Genomic DNA, 20,966 nt, shown 5'->3' with positions numbered 1-20,966 from the left:
TTCCGACATCCCACTGGCTACTGAAGCCTCAAGGGGCGGGGACGTTGGGGAAGAACGCGACGCCATTGGCTGAACCGGGCTTGCTGGGGCAAGAGCCTGGCTGTCGAGGTGGAGGTGGGCGTGGCTCTGCCTCAGAGGGAGCAGGTGGTCTTACGCTCGGAATGGCGGCGGTGGCTGTGTCTGTGGCGGCGCTCAGAGGGTCCCTGGGAGGGCGGCGCTGCTTCTGGTTCGGGGTGAGATTGCATGGCAGGGATTGCGGCGACTCTGGAATGGAGAGGGAAGGGATGAGAAGCGTCTTTTCTATGCGTCCACACTGGAGAGAGAATCTGGTTTCATCACGCTTTAACTGCCTTGGCTCCAGGCGATGGCATTCTGACCATGGCAGTTAAAGCGGTACAAAACCGGATTATCTCTCCAGTGTGGACGCAGTACTAATAGTTGCTCTTTGAGTGTTGGACTGAGACTCTGGGGCTCAGGGTTCGCTTCCCAGCTCAACCATGAAAGCCCCATTGGGTGACCTTGGGAGAGTCACACTCTCTCAGCCTCAGGGAGAAGGCAAGGGCAAACCTCCTCTGAAGGAACTTGCCCCATGATAAGGGTGGCCCTAAGTCAGAAATGGCTTGAAGGCGCACAACAACAACTACATGCAGGACTTAGATATAAATACATGCAGGACTTCAGACACGAAAGCACACAACAACAACAATAACAACAACATGCAGGACTTTCTTCCAAAATTAGGGGTGCATCTGAAATAATACAGTTTGAGACCACTTCAACTGCCATGGCTTCATCCTAACAGGATCCTGGGATTTGTAGTTTGGTGAAACACCAACACTGTTTGGCAGAGAAAGCTAAACATCCCAGGATCCCATAGGATGGAGCTACCGCACTTAAGAGGGGTGTCAAACTGTATTTATTTCTACAGTGCAGATGCACCCCAGGACTCAAGGCTGCTTACACAAATTAAAACAAATGCAGATGAAACACATATGTGCCAACACATACAGTGTGCCCACGTCATACACGGGCGCGCTATACACACGTTTGAGCATACACTCAAATTTGCGGAGAGCCGCAAGGGGCAGCACATCCTATTGGAATAAATGGGGTGTGCGCATGCCACCACGCCACTGCACTGCCGCCACCTGCACAAGCCCCATTCAAGTGAACGGGGCTCAAGCATACTCACTATTTGGCTTACGCAGGGGAGTCCGGAACGGATCCTCCACATAAGCCAAGGGCGCACTGTATAAGTAAAAACATACAAAAAGTTGTGAAGTCAAAGGCTTTCATGGCTGGCATCCATAGTTTTTTGTGGGTTTTTTGGGCTATGTGGCCATGTTCTAGAAGAGTTTCTTCCTGACGTTTCACCAGCATCTGTGGCTGGCATCTTCAGAGAATGTTTGCCTGGAAAGGAGTTGGGTATACTGTATATATACTGTGTGAACCTGGCCCAGTCTGCAGTGTCTCTTGTGTTCCTTGATTCTTGTTTGCACACTGCGTTTGGTGGTTTCTATGTAGACTTGTCCGCAACTGCATGGTACGCGGTAAACTGCAGAGCCAGGCCCAGGAAAACCCAGAGGAGCGAAGACAAGCAGCCACCCAAAGGGAAGGTATTTTTACCATACATCAAAGGAGTCACAGACAGAACAGGCAAAGTGGTGAGGAAGCACAACATTCAAATGGATTACAAACCGAAAAAGAAAATCCTGCAAATGCTTCACTCAACCAAGGACCAGAGAGACCCTCTCACAGTCGCAGGAGTTTACCGCATACCATGCAGCACAGGGAAGCCATTGAAATCCACAAACACCTGGACAATTTCAACAGGAAAGAGGAAACCCTTAAAGTGAACAAGGTTTGGCTACCAGTCCTGAAAAATAGCAAGATGAAGACTCAACAAATGCAAATGAGAAATCTCCCAGCAGACAATGAGCACTATCAAGCAGACACTAATCCTCCTTGGCAGACCCTCCCACCCTGACGCCTGCCATTAGTAACAGAACAATACACATGCAAATCACTCCTGCCTTTCCAGGTCGCACAATATATATACCCAACTCCTTTCCAGGCAAACATTCTCTGAAGATGCCAGCCTCAGCGGCCTTCGATACCATAGACCATGGTATCCTTCTGGAGCACCTGAGAGAATTAGGAATCGGAGGCACTGCTCTGCAGTGGTTCCGGTCCTATCTCTCGGGCAGGTTCCAGATGGTCTCACTTGGCAACAGTTGTTCGGCCAAGAGGGAGCTCAAACTGGGCACGATACTGTCACCAATGCTATTCAACATTTACACGAAGCCGCTGGGTGAGATCCTCCAGAGACATGGGGCGGGGTGTTATCAGTACGCTGATGACACCCAAATTTGTTTCTCCATATCTCCGACTGTTTCAGTAACCGAGGATGGCATCTCCCCTCTGAATGACTGCCTGAAGTCAGTAATGGATTGGATGAGGGAAAATAGACTTAAATTGAATCCAAATAAAACGGAGGTACTCACTATAGGCAATCCCAATCCGGGTATGGTGATAAGCTCTCCAGTTCTGGACGGGGTCACACTTCCCAAAAAGGACTGTGTCCGTAGCTTGGGGGTACTCCTGCACTCATCGCTTCAGCTGTCATCGCAGGTGGACGCGACAGCCAGGAGCGCCCATTATCAGCTTCTGCTGATTCACCAGCTACGACCCTTCCTGGAATGGGAAAACCTAGAAATGGTTGTACATTCACTGGTAACCTCTCATCTCAATTTCTGCAATGCGATCTACATGGAGCAACCCTCATGCCATGTTTGGAAGCTGCAATTGGTCCAAAATATGGCAGCCAGATTGGTGACAGGGTGTTCCAAATTTGATTCTATTACACTATCTTAAAATCCATACACTGGCTGCCCATTAGCTTCTGGGCACAGTATAAGGTGTTGATTATTATCTATAAAGCCTACATGGCTTGGGCCCAGCTTACCCGAGGGAATGCCTCCTCCCATACAATCCTTCCTGCACTCTCAGGTCCTCTGGGAAGAACCTACTGAAATTGGAGAGAACTAGACTGAAGACGACTTCCCAGAGGACCTTCTCTGTTGCTGCTCCAAAAATTTGGAATGACTTGCCAGTTGAGATCCGCCATATAACATCTTTAAGAAGGTGTTTAAAAACGGATCTCTTCTGGCAGGCCTTCGCAAACTGATCTCCTCAGAATTTTCACTCTCCATTTGTTTAGCTGTACCCACCGGACTTTGATCTCTATCTATTTTATTAACCATTCTATTGGGAATTATTTTTAAATGGTATTTTAAGGTGGGAGGGAGATAGGGGAACTAGGATCTAATATGTCCTGTTATGCTTTTATCTATTGATAATCATGTTTGATTTTATTGTTCTTGTTTGCTGTTACCTGACTCGATCCAATACAGGGAGAGGCAGGATACAAATAAATATTATTATTATTATTATTATTATTATTATGCTGAAGTTGTTCAAATTGTCCTTCTCTGCAGTTAAATTTAGACTGTATATTCCTTGGCTTTTTCTTTTCTTTTTTGCTGAAGAGGTTACACAAAACATCACATGAATTGTCAGTATTATAATTAAGTAATCACAATAGTAAACTACTTCAGTTGGGGAAACTACGCCAAGCCCTCGGTGAATTTCAGGTAGCATTGTTGAGATTCTACATCAGGTAGAAGCTGCTTCAGGGAGACAGGGAGCTACATTGGCACTGTTGCCAGATTTTCTTCTGTAGGAGCAGTAAAAGAAAGCAAAGTTTTCCCTCTTAAATAAATGTTCATACTTCTACATGCCTTATTTATTTACTAAAATGTATATACCCTGCACTATATCAAGATCTCAGGGTGGCTTACAATGGCATTAAAACAGGTTTAAAAAGCTACAAGCCATAAAATAGTTTAAATTAACTAAAAACACAGTTAACAATATAGTGAGTTACAAATATTAAGGTTTTTTAAACTACAGTTGATATAACAGTCTTTGGGTTGAATTGATGGGACTGAAGGGGTTTGGTCAATAGCCAAGATTTAATTTGGTGCTTAAATGATGAGAAGGTTGGTGCCAGTTGAGCCTCCAAGGGGAGATCATTCCACAGTTTGGATGCTACAGCTGAGAAAGCCCTCTCCCATGTCCCCACACATTGTATTGATCTCAGTAGTGAGATAGGGAGGAAGACACTCCCCTTACAACACTCTGCAACAGATCTTAATCCTCAGGCCAGGCACATATGAGGAGAGGTGCTGTGTTCCAAGCCATTTAGGATTTTGGATATCATCACAAGCACCTTCAATTTAGACAAGAAAAGTATTGACTGCCAGTGCAGTTCTTTTTTAAGACTGCCATTACATGCTGTCTATATGATATTCTAGTCAGCAGTTGAGCTGCAGCATTTTGCACAGAGCTTTTAAATTGTAAGCCACTTTGAGTTCCAGTTTTGGGGGGAAAGTGGGATATAAATATATATAATAATAGTAATAATTCTAAGTCTTCTTCAAGGACAGCCCCACATAGAGTGCATTACAGGAATCTAGTCAGGAGGTTACTGGTGTATGGACAACTGTGGCTAGATTATCTCAGTCCAAGAAAAGTCACAGCTGGCACACCAGTTGAACCTGGCCCAAACACTGAGCCATAACATCTACTTTGGCCTCCAGTGACAGGGCTGGATGTAGAAGCACTCCCAGGTTATGCACCTGCACCTTCCAGTGGTGTCACTTGGGGGGGGGGGGGTTGCAGGGTGCACCAAATGACACCCTAGGGGGATCTGCCTTTTGGCAGAAAGGCTGTGGTGTTTGCCTGAATCCCTTTAAAATGCTGAAGAGATGATGTGAGTGGGGTGAAGTTCAGTGGTAGGAGAAAGGAGAAGTCCCATGTATTAAAAAACTACATTTTAATTTTTTATTTTTTAAAAAAATCATTTAAAAATAAAAAAATATATTCTTTTTTAATTTTCTTTAAAGACATCACTTCTTTGGGTAACCCTAAAAGATGAAAAATTACTAGAATTGGAAGGGGATGGCTTAAATTTTGGTTGGCACGCCTACCTGGTGTATGGGAAAACTCAACAAACTAAGAATTTTACGAATCATTGTATTAGGAAGTCTCTAATGAGAATATGGGATCGATATAGGGATAGAATATTACGGAAAATAAGTGGATGGGTCTCACCTCACGAAGCTTTCCACAGAAAGGAAATGATCAGCGATAACAGATGGTTTAATTATAGTGACTTGTTAGAAAATAAAAATGGGATTTGGACAATCAAAACAAAGGATAAATTAATAGAAGAAGGATGGAAAGGATCATGGCTTGCATATAGGCAAATTTATGAAAGATTTAGGACGGACTTAAAAACGTATGGATTTGAGGAAAAAGGGAAAGAAACACAATTAGGGAAAATTTTGGCCTTCGAAATAAACAAAATAATCGGTAAAACTTATAAAGTGCTCTTAGAATATGATACAGAGGAAGAAGTGATAAAATACCAAATGATCAAATGGGCAAAAAATATTGGACACCCCATACTATTATCACAATGGGAAAAGGTCTGGAAAAATGGATATAGATTTACGGCTTCCCAAAATTTGAGGGAAAATTTCTATAAGATGTTTTATCAGTGGTACCTTTCACCAGATAGGATTGCAAAGATATACAAAACAAAAGAAAACAAGTGTTGGAAATGTAAAAATGAAATAGGTACTTTCTATCACTGTTGGTGGACCTGTAAATGGGCGAAAAAATATGGACTATGATAAATGATACTATTAGTGAAATTCTGAATATTACGATTCAATTAAAACCGGAATTCTATCTTCTGGGCATATTCGGAGAGGAAATCAACACTAAACACGAAAAAATTGTATTTTATATGATATCCCTTGCTCGAGTGTGTTTTGCACAAAAGTGGAAATCTAATGACATACCATTGATATACCATTGAAGGAGGATTGGTTGTTGAAATTGTATGATGCAATGGAAATGGATAAGTTAACACAGGCATTAAGGAACGAAACAAAAAGTAAATTTACAGAAGAATGGAATGAAGTTATAGAATTCTTAAAAGGAAATTTAAGTAAGTATACATATTTAGATATAAACTAGAACAAAAGAGATAGTCCCCAGCGTTCACTGAGACTTCTCTTTTAAGAAAGTAAAATTAAATGAAGCCGTAACAAGAATGGTAAGCAGGAAGTCAATCCAGAATGAATGAGAGAGGTGAGTAAGAGAGGAAGAGAACGGGATAGAAAGAATGTATTGAAGATAGAAAGTATTGAAAGAAAGTAGGATAGAGGTAGATAGTTAATATGGTTAGGCATAGGTAAGCAAGGGATAGGAAGTTAAGAAGATTAGACATAAGGTTATTTTATTTATTATTAGGTGTATGATTTATATAATATAACTATGTAGGATCGATATTTAGGGATGATAGATGTATGTGATAGTATGTAAGTGACATGTGATAAAGTGTATCGTATTGTGTACCGTGTTGTATACTTGTAATTGTTTTAAATTTTATTAATAAAATTTATATTAATATAAAAAAAAAGACATCACTTCTTACCAAATGTTCACTTTAGGCAATGAAACTATGTACATGTAAATATATTTAGGCTGCGTATTTAAAGGTATAACTTTAATTTTGCTAGTTTATGTCACAACTACTACCATTCCATTCAGTGATTTACAGGAATTATGATTTATAAGTATCATCAATACAAAAACATTACTAAGGATTCTGTATGGTAGGAGAAGGTCAGTGTGGGGTGACAGCATGAGTTACCATACTGGGTGATGCCAACCCTAGTGACACCACTGGTGCCTTCAGGTACAGTTCCATCTAGAACAGACTGTTTAGCCAATTCCTAGACCCAAGAACCACCAATCCACTTATCCAGCACCTGCACAGCTCCAGCTGACTCTAATAAGAAGGTGTAATAGTGCTGAGTATCATCAGCATACTGATAGCACCCCACTCCAAATCCCGTTATGGCCTCTCTGAGCAGCTTCAGATGGACATTGAAGAGCATGGGGATAAGATGTAACCCTGTAGCACCCCACAAGTTAACCACTATGGTGCTGAATAGGACCCCCCCCCCCCACCATGTTGCGCTCTGGAACTGGCCCTCCAGGTAGGAGTGAAACCACTGTAGAACACTGTCTCCTGTACCCATCCCACAGAGCTGGTCCATTAAGATACTGTGATGAGTAATATAAAAGCCACTGAGAGATACAGGAAGATTCAGTAGCATTCTTCCTGGAGTATGCCATTAATCAGAGCAACGAAGCACATTTCAATGCCATACTCTGGCTTGAAACCAGACTGAAATGGGTCCATGTAATCTGTTTCCTCCAAGAACACCTCGAGTTCCCCAGTGGGCAGGGAGATGCTCGTCAGAAGAGGCAGCAGGCACATCCTCCTGACCGAGTGAGGCATTTACCACTCCTTGGACCAACCTGGTCAATCCACCTCTGCTAGAACTTATCAGCCAAGAAGGGCCCCAAATGTTTGACCCTGATGACAGGGTTCTTGAAATCCTCCCTGAAATCAGATCATCCTCCATCTGCCCAATGGCAAAACCCAGATTCAGGGTTTACTTTGTCTCATGTTAGACCAACAGCATGCTGAAATAGCCCCATAGTTGTCATGATAGTCATAAAGTTCTGAGCTGGCCCTGTCAGGACAGCATGTATGTTGGAATCCCTCAGAAACACAGTCCTAACACAATGAGACAACCTCAGCCATCTTAGGTACGGAGACTTCTGAACAGCAGAGTGGATGGTATATCAGCAGCTTCTCTTTTCTGTTTCTTTGGCCCAGCACAAGATACAAACCCTCACAATAGTGCCTGGGCAAATGGATTTCTTCATGAGAAGATGGAATTCTTGTGGATGATTGCAACAGCCCCCCGCTGCCCTCCAATAGCAATAGCATGTACATTTCTATACCACTTATCAGTGCACTTAAGCACTCCCTAGGTGATTTACAAACTGTAAGCTAATTGCCCCCAACAATCTGGGTACTCATTTTAGCGACCTCGGAAGGATGCAAGCCTGAGTCGAGCTTGAGCCCTTTTGCTAATACTGAACTCGCAACCTTATGGTTTGTGAATGAGTGGCTGCAATACAGGCATTTAACCACTGTGGCACCAGCCTCTGTTGGTATTGTACTGAGTATCCGGGTGGACAAAGCTGGGAGAGGGCAACTCCTCCAAGCTCACCCACTCAGGTCTCTGTTATACATACCGGATTTGCCCCTTCATCCCCAATCAAGTCATGGATAGTGGTTGGTATATTACAGACCCACCCGGCACTCAGGAGCAGCACCAACAGATTAGAGGGCAAGCTGACCTGGCAGTCAGAGATGGGGGAAGGATCGAAACATGGGATGGATCTCATATTTCTGACCTGTCTTTCCCTTACCTGGCATGTCTAGTCCCCAGCATCATACCTCCCTCTGGTCAAGCTGACCTCAGTACCCACTCTCTCCTCCCGAGATTCACCCAAACACATGCACACTATTAAAACATATACGCACATGCATGTGCACACATCTATAAAAAGGAACAATTTGTAGATAATCCTTGAATTTCTAGGAGTCTCCTGAGTCTGTGATTCCACATTGACACAAGGTGCATGGGAAGCAAAAACCATATTTTAAGGAGGACGTGATGCTCTCTCTTTTTTAAAAAAAAAAACTCGGGTCTTCAAGGGACTATAAATGGAGTGTGCATTTCCTACAGTTACTCAAGATGTGTCTTGCTTGCTGCACTGAGTTAGTTCTGTCTTCCTCCTATTCTGTTTGCAGATCCCTAGGAAAGTAACCCTCAACTGGCATTCTTCATCTTTCTCTTCATCTTCTTCAGTGGTAAGTTGTTTTCTGCTTTTTTAAGAAAAGATGCAGCAGAGAGGAAATGAAGCTTATTTAATTCTTTGGTTCACCTCATGCATTGTTAGGGAAGTGAATGGCATTCTGGTCTGTTCCTGGAAAGAGGCTGCATTATATGTACCAGGCCACATCTACCCCACCCAATAAGTGAAGCTAGAGAAGCACCAGTTTGCTCAGGACACTCCTGCACCGAGACAGAAAAAGACTCCTGCCAATGGGTGTATTGGGTCATAAACAAAATTGGGCATAAATGCTTAGTGCAAACATTTTGACTTTACATTTCATGTGGATTGCATTGTTGGTCATTGTCAGCCCATTTACTTAGGATTATTTATTATAGGCCCGGGGCAGACGGAGGAAGCTTCCGGCTGCTCTGGGGGTGTGGCATTTACAAAATGCATGCTCCCAGAGCGCCTGAAAGTCATGCCAGGGCCGCCTAAGGTAGCCCAAAACCAGCCCCAGAAGAAGTGGATCTTTTCCACTCCTTTTGGGACAGTGGCAGGAGGTGTCCTCGGGGCCACTGCATATGTTTGCCATGGCTCCAGGACATTCAGGCTGGGAGCAGCTTCTGGCCACTCCTGGATGCCCATCTGTTTCGTCCCATAGTCTGTAGTCATTGGATAAATGAGAGATGGCTATGGCTCAAAACACAATGCATAAATAATCCAGTTTGAGACTGCTTTAACTGCCCTGGCTCAGTGCTAGGAAATCCTGGGAACTGTAGTTTATTCTTCGATCAGAGCTATCTGACAGAGAGGGCTGAATGTCTCACAAAAATACAGTTCCCAGGATGCCCTAGCATTGAGTCAGAGCAGTAAAAGTGGTCTCAAACTGGATTATTTCTGCAGTGTGTTTTGGAGCTATGTTAAGAGAATTATAGGGCATAAAAGAAAGGGGAAATAGTATTAATACAATTGTTTCATTCTCTAATCAGTAGATTGAGGAGTCTGGTCTAGTTGGTATTAAACTATGGCATTGACCAGAACTTTGTATTCAACAGCCAACAACCAAACTGTTCATAGATGGAAAGTTTGTCGAGTCCAAAAGCAATGAATGGATTGATATCTACAACCCAGTAAGTGATGTTCTTTTCCTTGACCTCATCTTCTTTCCAAATTGGATTGTTCAGTTCACCAGTGTAAGGAGGAACAAGAAGTTTTTACAGTGGTTCTCTAAGTTGTATTTCTTAACAGCCTGAATTTCAGAATCTTTCTGTGGGTGTGTTTAAAGGTGCTATATATAAGAACCTTGAAATTTTTGAAAGACTGATTATTTTATCTTTTTTCTAAAACTTATTGCCATCAGAGTGATCTGGTTCTTCATGGAAAGAGAGAGATTTTTGGCTAGATGATTTTCCTGGGTTTAAAGCTACTTAAGATGTTAACTGCAGGACATAATATGTTTGGTGTTTTCTTGAATATTTAGAAGCTTTAGTGACTTTAAAGCAGTTTGTCTCTAAGAGAAGCATCTGAGGCTGAAGCATAAGTTCAAATGCTGCTAGTAAAAATATGATGAACTTTTATTGCTCTGCAGAATTAGCCAAAATCATCCAATGTCAATGAATTATCTCTGCAGCTGACACTCAGAGTGGAACAGCACATTTTGAGAGTTATTGCAAGTCATACATTTAAATCCCTGGCATTTTCTGTGGGTGTTTTGTGAGTTCTGGTGAAGCAGCACTCTTTCCTTCCATTAGTAGAGGGAGACCCCACCTATTCTTTACCAGTTTGGGGTAATTGTCTGAATCACTCCCTTTATTATAATGTAAGTTATATTTGATTTGCTATTCTAACAGGCCACCAATGAAGTGGTTGGTCGTGTCCCAAAAGCCACACAGACTGAGATGGAAGCAGCAGTGGCTTCATGCAAAAAATCATTCCAGAATTGGTCTGAAACATCAATTCTGAGTCGTCAGCAAGTATTTCTCCGATATCAACAGCTCATCAAAGATAATCTGGTGAGGAACTGCTTCCTGTTCTTGAATCATTTGCTATAATAACTCTTCTGCCTCAATCATTGTAGAAATAATCAAAATCAGGTTTACAAGCCACCTTGACACGAAATAATTTCCACAAATTCATAAAGCATACTTCCTTGTTCCATATGGGCATCTGTACCTGCCTAAAGCCAGCTCCAGGAGATTAGCCACTGCATTTGTTCTCTTGGCAGCCAACATTATTTCTAGAATTTTTAGTCTCAGATGAATTTTTCTCTGTGTGTGATGAAAAGGGAGAAGAACCTTTGACCAACTAATCCACAGTTCCAAATGTTCCCTCTTCTTCCTACCTGAATGACCCTTCATATTGACATAGGAAAGTTGGGCTTTAGCTGATTATGATGTGCAGTGGGGAAAATAGAGTATCTATTCTCAAAAATGAGCATCTGTGGGAAAGAAGTGATTCCTGTTTGCAAAAAGAATCATATATCCATATTGATTTAGCTCTCTAAGGGCCTGTACAGACCAGCACATTGTGCTGGCCTGTGGGTGGGGTTAGGGCATAGCGTCTGCACATTGTGTGTCTTAACCCCGCCCTCAGGGTATCATGATGTCGTGCACCCTTCCAGACAGCACACACCATGATGATGCCCCTCTGGTGCTGCATCCACATGATGGAGCACCAAAGGGGTGACACAAAGCCACATTGACATGGCTATGGCACCTCTTGGAGGGCACCTTTTTGCGCTCCCCAGAGGCCGGATTGGGGCCATGACATGGGGTTGCTGCGGCCCCAATCCGGCCAGGAAGGTTCAGCTACATGTCTCCCATCTGTACAGTCCCTAAGTTGTCCTTAATGTGAATTCAGCAGTTAACTGATTAAATTACAATTTATGCTTATGGTAAACTGTGTGAAAAACTGCATTCATTGGCTGTGTGACACAGCTAGTGCTAGGGCGAAGTGACTCTCTGTGTGCAGAGTGGTTATGCAACTGAGATCTTCCTTACTTAGCTCACAGGACAGTTTGTCTTCCTTCTTCCCTTCTGGTTCCATCGACAAACTCTTCTTTCCATGTCGTTGAGCTGGCCTTATGTTTAAGGGTTCTCTTTCCTCTTTTTTATAGAAAGAAATTTCAAAACTGATCACCTTGGAGCAAGGGAAGACCCTGGCTGATGCAGAGGGAGATGTGTTCCGAGGCCTCCGTAAGATGATGGCATATGTTTCTATGATGATGATTTATTTCATTTGTATGCCACATTTCTCCCCAAGTGGGATGCAAGGCAGCTCATAAATAGATAAATTTAACAATAAAATTTTAAAACAATTAAAATCATGTCAAGAGAATATAAAACGGTTTAAAATGCATATAAAAGTTAAAAAAATAAAGGACACACCCCAAAAAGAAGCCTCCATGTGACTGCATATTAAAAGCATACAAAAAGTATTTGGCTGCCTCTTTCTCTCAGTCTTCCTTCCTGAAAATGCTACTAACTCTAATCTGGAATGATAGCAGCAGAGCAGAAAAGGGTAAATATATGCTCTGTGGAAGCACAGCTAAAGAGTGAAGAGATAAAAAGGGTCATGATTCCCTTTAAAAGGCATCTGACCTTGTGTGCCGCCTTATACCACTAGCAGTGGTGATTTCCTTGAGTCCCAATTTTCACACAGTCTTCCTTCAATTGGAAAGAAAACATCAACTACCCTTTGGCTTTGGCATCAGCAGGGGTGAAGCAACAAAAAACAGAGGGAATTACCCATCCCATCAATCTCTGCAGTTTGAAATGCAGAATTAAGAAGAAAGGAAACACACAAATGGGGTTGTATGTGAGTTCATGCATTTGCTGCTTTTGTATGAGAATCTGAGAGCAGCGTCTGCAAAAAAGGGGTTATATGTATGCAAAGCTGTTATCTAACTTCTACAGCTTTTTATCACAAAGAAATAAAATGCATGAGCTAAAGAAAGAGAGCTGAGATTTAACCTGGGAGGAGGGGCAACTATGGGTATCTATATTTCACCAGCAGTCTTTCATAAAGTGGAATATTATTAGCACAATGTGTGTGTCAAAAGGCAGCTGCTGGAAGAATAAAGATACTTATGGATGATGATTGCAGTTAGAGTGAAGGAGCTGGTTCACCAAATTGTGTCTAGTTGTAGAATCCTCAGTGGCACTTTTTTCCTGTGTTGCAGAGGTTGTTGAACATGCTTGCAGTGTGACATCCCTTATGCTGGGTGAGACCCTTCCCTCCATCACTAAAGACATGGACACCTACACATATCGCTTACCTCTGGGAGTGTGTGCAGGCATCGCACCCTTCAATTTCCCAGCCATGATTCCTCTGTGGATGTTTCCCATGGCCATGGTGTGCGGAAACACTTTCTTGATGAAACCTTCAGAACGTGTACCTGGAGCCCTTATGTTTCTTGCTAAGCTGCTGCAGGATGCTGGAGCCCCTGATGGAACACTGAACATTATCCATGGGCAACATGAAGGTAACTGCAGGTATTAGAGGTTCTCAAGCTACACTGTGTTGGTGGGACATAGGAAGATAGGTGCCATTTAGACGAGATTGTGTCCTTGTGTTCTTTTTTAGCCAATTCAAAGTAAGTATTTTCTTGCTTATTTCTCATGTTAGTGTTTCATACTAGGGTTGCTGCAAATATTATTTTACTATTTTATTCCTGTTTCAAAGAGTGGCTCGGTATTTTTATTTATTTTAAACATTTTCATTTCACATTTCAAGACAAACCCACTCCACTTTATTAATGTATACCATATAACTTTGGTCATGCATTTGATCTGAGAAAAAGGAAAATGACAGAAAAAGTGAACAGTACTTAAATGTAGTGGGAGCATCAGGGTCCCTGCTGAGGGCAGGGCAAATGAGAGAGGGATATTAAGATTTTGCTGTTAGAATATGGTTGCTATAGTATGATGATAAGTAACTTTCTTAATAAGAATTACTTTTTATTTTTATTACAGCTGTGAATTTTATTTGTGATCATCCTGATATTAAAGCTATCAGTTTTGTGGGATCTAATCAGGCTGGTGAATATATCTATGAAAGGGGTTCTAAGCATGGAAAAAGAGTCCAAGCCAATATGGTAATTCACTGACATCTGTTTACAAAAACACTTTTGTCTTGCAAAACTTTTTTGAATATAGATAACTTTGTATTCTTAACTGTTAATTCTGATGTTTTGATATTTCAGTTTGTTTTCCTAAATTCTGTAATGATATATTGAATAACTCTGAAGTAACTATAGTATAATAGGCATTCTCAAAAGGCTTTTCCCCCATGTTTTTTTCCTGATGACTTTTATAGCAATAGCAAGTACATTTCTATACCACTTATCAGTGCACTTAAGCACTCCCTAAGCGGTTTACAAAGTGTAAGTTAATTGCCCCCAACAATCTGGGTACTCATTTTAACAACCTCGGAAGGATGCAAGCCTGAGTTGAGCTTGAACCCTTTTGCTGTTATTGAACTGGCAACCTTATGGTTTCTGAGTGGCTGCAGTACAGGCATTTAACCACTGCGCCACCAGGGCTCCTTTAGCGTTATGGGTTTGTTTTGGGAATAGCAACAGTAGTCATATTTAACTGTTAAATCCTGAAATATATTCCAATTGCTATGTCTTGATCAGAGAGAAGTATATTGGTATGTTTTTTTAAACTGCTATCATATCTATACTCTGGTATAAACCAGGATTCCTCAATTGACTGGTGGAAATAAAATCCAAAGTAGTAAAAGAAGATTTTGTTCCTGAAGAACTGGGAAATGGCTAGGTGTACAATCAAGCATTTAAGCTTTGAGGAACTATATAGTTTATTTGTTGGCTGGTTTTTTTTAGGGAGCTAAGAACCATGGAGTGGTGATGCCAGATGCCAATAAGGAAAATACTCTGAATCAATTGGTTGGAGCCGCTTTTGGAGCAGCTGGGCAGCGGTGCATGGCTTTATCTACAGCAATCCTAGTAGGAGAGGCTAAGAAATGGCTGCCAGAGCTGGTGGAGAGAACTAAAAAACTGCGAGTCAATGCAGGTACTGGTGCATTTTAGTAAAAAGCATTTTTATGTGCTCTTTTCATGAATGTAAAATGGTTTTCCCTAAGTGGAGGTGGTGAGAGTTATAATCCAACTCATCTGTAAGACACCAGGTTGGCATATGTAAGACTTCTAAATGTTTGGCCCAGCACATAATCATAGAATCATAGTGTTGATATTGGCATCTACTTATTACTATATTTTTGTCCTGCTTTTTAGACAATTATCTCATGATGTGGCTTAGTATCAATAACAAGAAAGAAAGGCACTGCCATCAAGCTTATGAACTAAAAGGGCAAGCTACATGGGAAGGGAAGAAGTGGTTGTGGGGAATCAGTTTTTCAAGACCAGGATGAAGTAGGGAGCTGTATGAGGGCATTTTGTATCTAGCTAGGAGCAGACTGATATGCCTTTGCTGATGTTTTTGCTTCTGTAGTAATTAGTAACTCTTGCTCCTTTGGCTGATGAATTCAGTAGTAGTTACTAACTACTGTTCTTTCCCCCTTGCATCTGCAATTCTGGGTTAACTGGCAAACCTATCTAGATTTAAATTTTTTTTGGAGTGGACAGCCTTGGAGAGTTATGTCATCTGTAAAGTACAATTATGTACACATATATAAACTGCCCACAAGTGGAGTGAAGCAACATATTACCCTAGCAGATCTATTAACAGTGCTATGCTGAAAGTTCTTCTGCCTTTTTCTTACATCCTTTTATGGGGGGAAATGGCCCAGTACATACCTTCTTGAAGGTCTGTCTGGCGTTGGCGTTTTTTTCTGCCGGAGGGAAGCCACAGCCGCCAAAGTGTGTGGCTTCCTGCCAGCAGAAAAGAACCTGCAAAAAGCGGGTTCTTTTTGCATCACGGCAGCAGCGCAACAAGTGCACCACTGGCACACTGGTTATGTAAGTGCCACGCAATGCTGTGCAGATGCCATGCAGCGCTTACGTAACAATGGTGAGGCCCATGTATACAGGGCCCCACCATTGTTACATTGCGATGGCGTATTAGGGTTAGGGAGTGTGTACATGGTGCGCACTCCCTAACCCTAATGCTGGCGCTGGTACGTCGCTTGTTGGCAATTTGTACCACGCCTGTGTTCATATGAAATGTCCATGTGTTCTTTTGTCAGCTGGTGGAAACAAGTTCCCCTCAGCTGCCTCTTTTTAACAAATTGGTGGGTCAGGCTAGTCTCCTCTTGTAGTAATTGTACAGGTGGGAGAAATGTGCATGTAAAAGACAAGCATATGAACTGTTCACAGATGTCATGATACAGTCTGTTGGGGGCCTGAAATGGTTATGTTACTACAGTACATATAAAAGAGACAAAGTACCACTTGTTATGTGCATAGAGAAGAATTAGAATATTTTGCATAACCAAATTGTTTTACGCAAACTTGGAATGAAGCTAAAGAGTATAATGGTCCTTTCTGAGTCTTCGATAGCCTCAGTGTGTCAATAGCAGTGTTCCAAAGTAAGCAAATTAGTTTAGGGGATGCATCCAGACCAAAGATAAACAAATAGCACTATGAATGGTCAAAAAAATATTGATACTGCTTAATTTTTGTTACATAAGATTTCACTAGATTTTTAGCAGTCTCTCTGTACTGTCCTAGGAGACCAACCTGGGGCAGATCTGGGCCCCCTGATCAGCCCCCAAGCCAAGGAGCGTGTCTGTCAGCTGATAGACAGTGGAGCAAAGGAAGGGGCTAGCATTCTCCTTGATGGACGAAATATCAAAGTAAAAGGTTTTGAAAATGGCAATTTTGTTGGACCAACTATCCTTGCTAAAGTCAAGGTGAGCAATACACTGAGAAGTTCAAATAAGGAGAAAATAAATCATTTCAATCTAGAATATTGAAGGAACAGTTCCCTCACTCCCTCCTTCACAGGTGTCAGCCTACAGTTTCTTTCTGCACAAATTGTAAAGTTGGAAATGCAGGAACGTCTTGATGCCTGGCTTGGGCATTGTAGATATAGGTTGTGCAATGGACTGATTGAGACATGATTGTCCATTACGTGATGAAATGCAAGCATCATGTTTAGTAGATATATGGAGAGAGATGAGGAATCATGAACACAGTTGTATGCTAAGAAGGGTCCTTTCTCTGAATTAAAAAAATAAACAGTATTTTTTGAGTATGCAAGACTGAATAGTAGAGTTTTGAATGCCTCATATCAGTGTAAACAATTATACAATACATCCAGGGTTATTAGGATGATTATAGCTGACACAAGAGGATAGATGGGTACTTAGAGCAATGCCTTGTGAAGGAATATTACTATATTACTATTGTTAGAAATGAGATTTTTCAGATGAGAAATAACTACAGGGAATATCTGTCTTCACAGCCTAATATGACCTGTTATAAGGAGGAAATCTTTGGACCAGTTCTAGTGGTTCTGGAAGCTGAAAGCTTGGATGAAGCAATAGAAATTATAAATAAGAATCCCTATGGGAATGGAACAGCAATCTTCACTACAAATGGCGCCACTGCTCGGAAATACTCCCATTTAGTGGATGTTGGGCAGGTATGTAAAGGATAATGTTCATATTGTACAGTCAGAGTACAGTCTTAAGCAATGAAAGCCATGGCCCAACAGCAGAGCATGTACTTTAAATCAGCTACATTTCTCCAGAGGCTACATAGACGCCAAAACTGTTTTTTTTTTTTAAAAAAGCTCCACAAGTAGGGCTTGAAAAAACAGATGTTCTTTGATGTGCAGTTCCAGGATACCCCTACATTATTGATTTAAACAGGTGAATTGCTGGTCTTGGAGTCTTCCAAGATAGTCCACTTGGCCCAGAAAAAGGGAAGTCTGATGAGTTTGGACAGGCCTAGGGGCACAAAACAGGCTTGTGGGGCGCATTTTGCTCAGCCAGCTTTAAATGCAGACAGTCCAGTTAGAAGAATCTCCACTAGCCAGGTAGGAACAGCTTTGGACAGCTGCTGCTACTAGCGGACTAGATGAACCAGTGATATACCTACCCATAAAGCAGCTTTTTATTTTTTTAGTTTCAAGGCCACTCTGTGAAGTAGGCCAGGCTGAAAGATATCACATACACAAACATATTTTATACTGTATACTGACCAATTTCCACATCCAGACAACTGTCCAATGCACCAGATTTACTGTCTCAACCCACTTGCCATTTTACTGCTCAGAAACTGAGGGGAAAACTAAATGTGATATTAAAAGCGTCTTTACATTGAATATGTTTGTTGTTAAAATTGCAAATAGTCACAGAGGCAGGAGTGAACGTACCAGGATTGCAGCATGCAGACTGGACAATTTTGGCTGCTGTTCTGTTGTCCTCGTTGGCAGAGAGATTCTCCTCCTTAGAGAGCAAGATCAGGCTTTATAACCTTACTTGACAAGGTTATGAAGAGTTGGACAGTTAAAACCAGTGATGCTAGAGAGGGAAAATGATTTATTCTGATGTGCTTACAAGAAACATGCCTAGGATAGGGGAAGACTTTCCTAACTCTGGATTGGGCATGATGTATTTCTCATTAGAAACAATGCAAGGGAAGTTTCATTTTAAAGCTTCATGAAAGAGGAATCAAAAAAGAGAAAGCACACCCTGCATAACTTTTTGTCTGCAAGAGCAAGCTTGACAGAACGTTAAAAAAAGTGGTTTCTGTATCTTCTGTTACACCTGTAGTCCATAGGATTACTATGTCTAACTAAACCTTCCTTACAAATACATAATCATGGGGTGGCTTTTATGAGTGGGTGGGTGTGTTGTTGTTGTTTTTAATGTGTGTCATTTTATACTGTTTTTATTTTGATATTTTTAATTGTTTTAAAACTTTGATTGTAACGCTTGGGTCTCTTTCTGGGAGAAATGTGGCATAAAAATGAAATAAATAAAATAAAATAGCAGCTTCAGAATAGTTTCACCCATACTTCAGCAAGGACGAGAAATAAACCGCATTCTGAAATCCCAGTAATAACTAGTCTGTCTCCACCAGCTGCTTGCATTTTAAATATGCGGGTTAAATGTAAAGATAAGACAAATGTCATGGTTAGCTTAACCTTAGTCTGCAAAATAATAAAATGGTTCAGTAATTATGCATTAGCCAACCTGGCACAATGGTTTGAACATAGAACTAGGACTCTGGAGACTAGGGTTCGATTTCCGGCTCAGTCATGAAACCCACTGGGTAACCTTGGGCAAGTCACATGCTCTCAGCTTTAGGGGAAGGCAGTGGCAAACCTCCTCTGAGCAAACCTGGCCAAGAAAACCTCATGATAGGGTCACCATAAGTCAGAAGTGACTTGAAGACACACAGCAACAACAAAATTACGCAGTAAATCCACTGTTGAGTGCTCATGTGAACCAAATCAATTCAATCCTGGCCCAGCTTTTCTTAGTGTCCCTGAACTGACTAGTTATGTCTACCGGGACATTTTCTTGGATAAAATAATGCTGTTATTTTTTGTTTAGATTGGTGTGAACGTTCCAATTCCAGTGCCTTTGCCAATGTTCTCCTTTACTGGCTCTCGTGGTTCCTTCAGGGGAGACACCAATTTCTATGGCAAGCAGGTAATATTTTAAGCTTTAAAAATATGCTTATGCTTTATGAACAGCCAGTATGGGAGACAGAAAAGGAAATAAGCATGTTTGGGATACCTTGGTAACAATGGGCTTAACAGCATGTTGTATTTTTGATAGGCAGAGACAAATCAGGAATTTATAAGAGGATATTTATTTCACCTTATTCGTGTAAAAAAAAAAAGGCTGCTGTGATTAGTAAATACTGGTATGAATCTTTGGAACTTAGTACTGAACTCTTTATTTCTTTCCCCAGGGAGTGCAATTCTATACACAACTGAAGACAATCACTTCTCAGTGGAAAGAAGAGGATGCCACCGTTGCCAAGCCTGCTGTAGTAATGCCAACTATGGGAAACTAAAGCAGCTTGTTATATCTGTTAAGAGATGCCACTGAAAGTATTTTGGTCTATTATTTTTTGATATTCCATGTTGCCCTTGATGTACAAAGACCCTTTGTGGCTGCAGAAATAATCCAATTTGATCCCAGTTTAACTGCCATGGAATCCTGGGATTTATAGTTTGATGGGGCACCAGAGCTCTGAGAGAGAAGGCTAAATGTCTCACAAAACTTTAATTCCCAGATTTGCTTGGCACTGAGCCATGGCAGTTAGAGTGGTATCAAATGATTATTTCTGCAGTGCAGATGGAGTCCATGTAAAATCATATTGGCCAAAATTCTTTAACACAAAATTTAGATTTTTTTCTTTTATATATCAAAATCAAGTTTGTTTTTCTTGTAAAGGAAATAGTCTGCTGTGAGTAATCAGGTAAAAGTAAATAGCTTCTTTTGCCCCATTCATGTAACACTATTCAAGAATCTACAATTTGTATTCCATGACATGTTGTTTTTAACTATCAATTCCTGATGTTGCTGTTGTCACTGTTTTCACAACTTATATATCCTATTGTTTCCAGGTGCCTTTCTCAGTTCTTCCCCTTCCCCAAGGAACTCCGAATATCATAGAGAATTTGGGTTTCTTATAACATGACTGAATGGCAAATCCAGCTTTTTCTAAATGAGTAGTTTTCAAGATTTTCACGTGCAAGAAATAACTGATCCAAGTTCATGGTCTTGAAGAGTTAGCAAAACTGCACCTTCCTTAGAATGTTACTTTCCATCATATGTGGAAATAGTACAGTGACTACAGTTCAAAATGAACAGATGTGCCTACATACTATTTATGCACTGAATATTTTTTATAAGAAGAATGAGTGTGATTGGTTTCTAGAAGGCTACACAATTGTTGAACAGAAAGAATATTTTTAAAGCAGTTTGTTTTCTGAACATCACTTTAGTTGGGATATTACTTCCCAATGCAAAACTGTATGTATAGAATTACTAGTACTACCCACAGGCAAGTTTCTGATTAGCTAGATGTGATGTACAATGGCACGGGGTGGAATGAACGATACAGTTGTGTAATTTAGGATTCACAAGGTTTTAAAAAGTTTGAAGAGACTCACAAGGTATATCATTGAACATGGAAACTTTACTTTTGCTTTTTGTTGTCTAATCAAGCAAATTGGATT

General features: G+C 41.2%; 1 protein-coding gene across 1 annotated transcript; it reads left to right on the top strand.

The window, feature by feature from the left end:
* The first annotated feature begins 125 nt into the window (after positions 1-125).
* ALDH6A1 (aldehyde dehydrogenase 6 family member A1) lies at positions 126-20,921 on the top strand. The gene is made up of 12 exons (XM_089522179.1): positions 126-233; positions 8,813-8,872; positions 9,894-9,968; positions 10,689-10,850; positions 11,954-12,032; positions 13,019-13,321; positions 13,812-13,933; positions 14,684-14,873; positions 16,490-16,671; positions 17,226-17,405; positions 19,327-19,425; positions 19,691-20,921. Exons 1-12 carry the CDS (start codon positions 162-164, stop codon positions 19,793-19,795), a joined length of 1,629 nt encoding a protein of 542 aa, XP_089378305.1. The 5' UTR covers positions 126-161; the 3' UTR covers positions 19,796-20,921.
* Positions 20,922-20,966: the final 45 nt, after the last annotated feature.

The sequence above is a fragment of the Sceloporus occidentalis genome, unplaced genomic scaffold (assembly GCF_023333645.1).
Source record: "Sceloporus occidentalis isolate IW3139 unplaced genomic scaffold, rSceOcc1.0.p SCAF_4, whole genome shotgun sequence".
Classification (NCBI taxonomy): domain Eukaryota; kingdom Metazoa; phylum Chordata; class Lepidosauria; order Squamata; family Phrynosomatidae; genus Sceloporus; species Sceloporus occidentalis.
The sequence above is the reverse complement of the archived record's forward strand: the minus strand, read 5'-3'. Positions and strand labels throughout refer to the sequence as shown.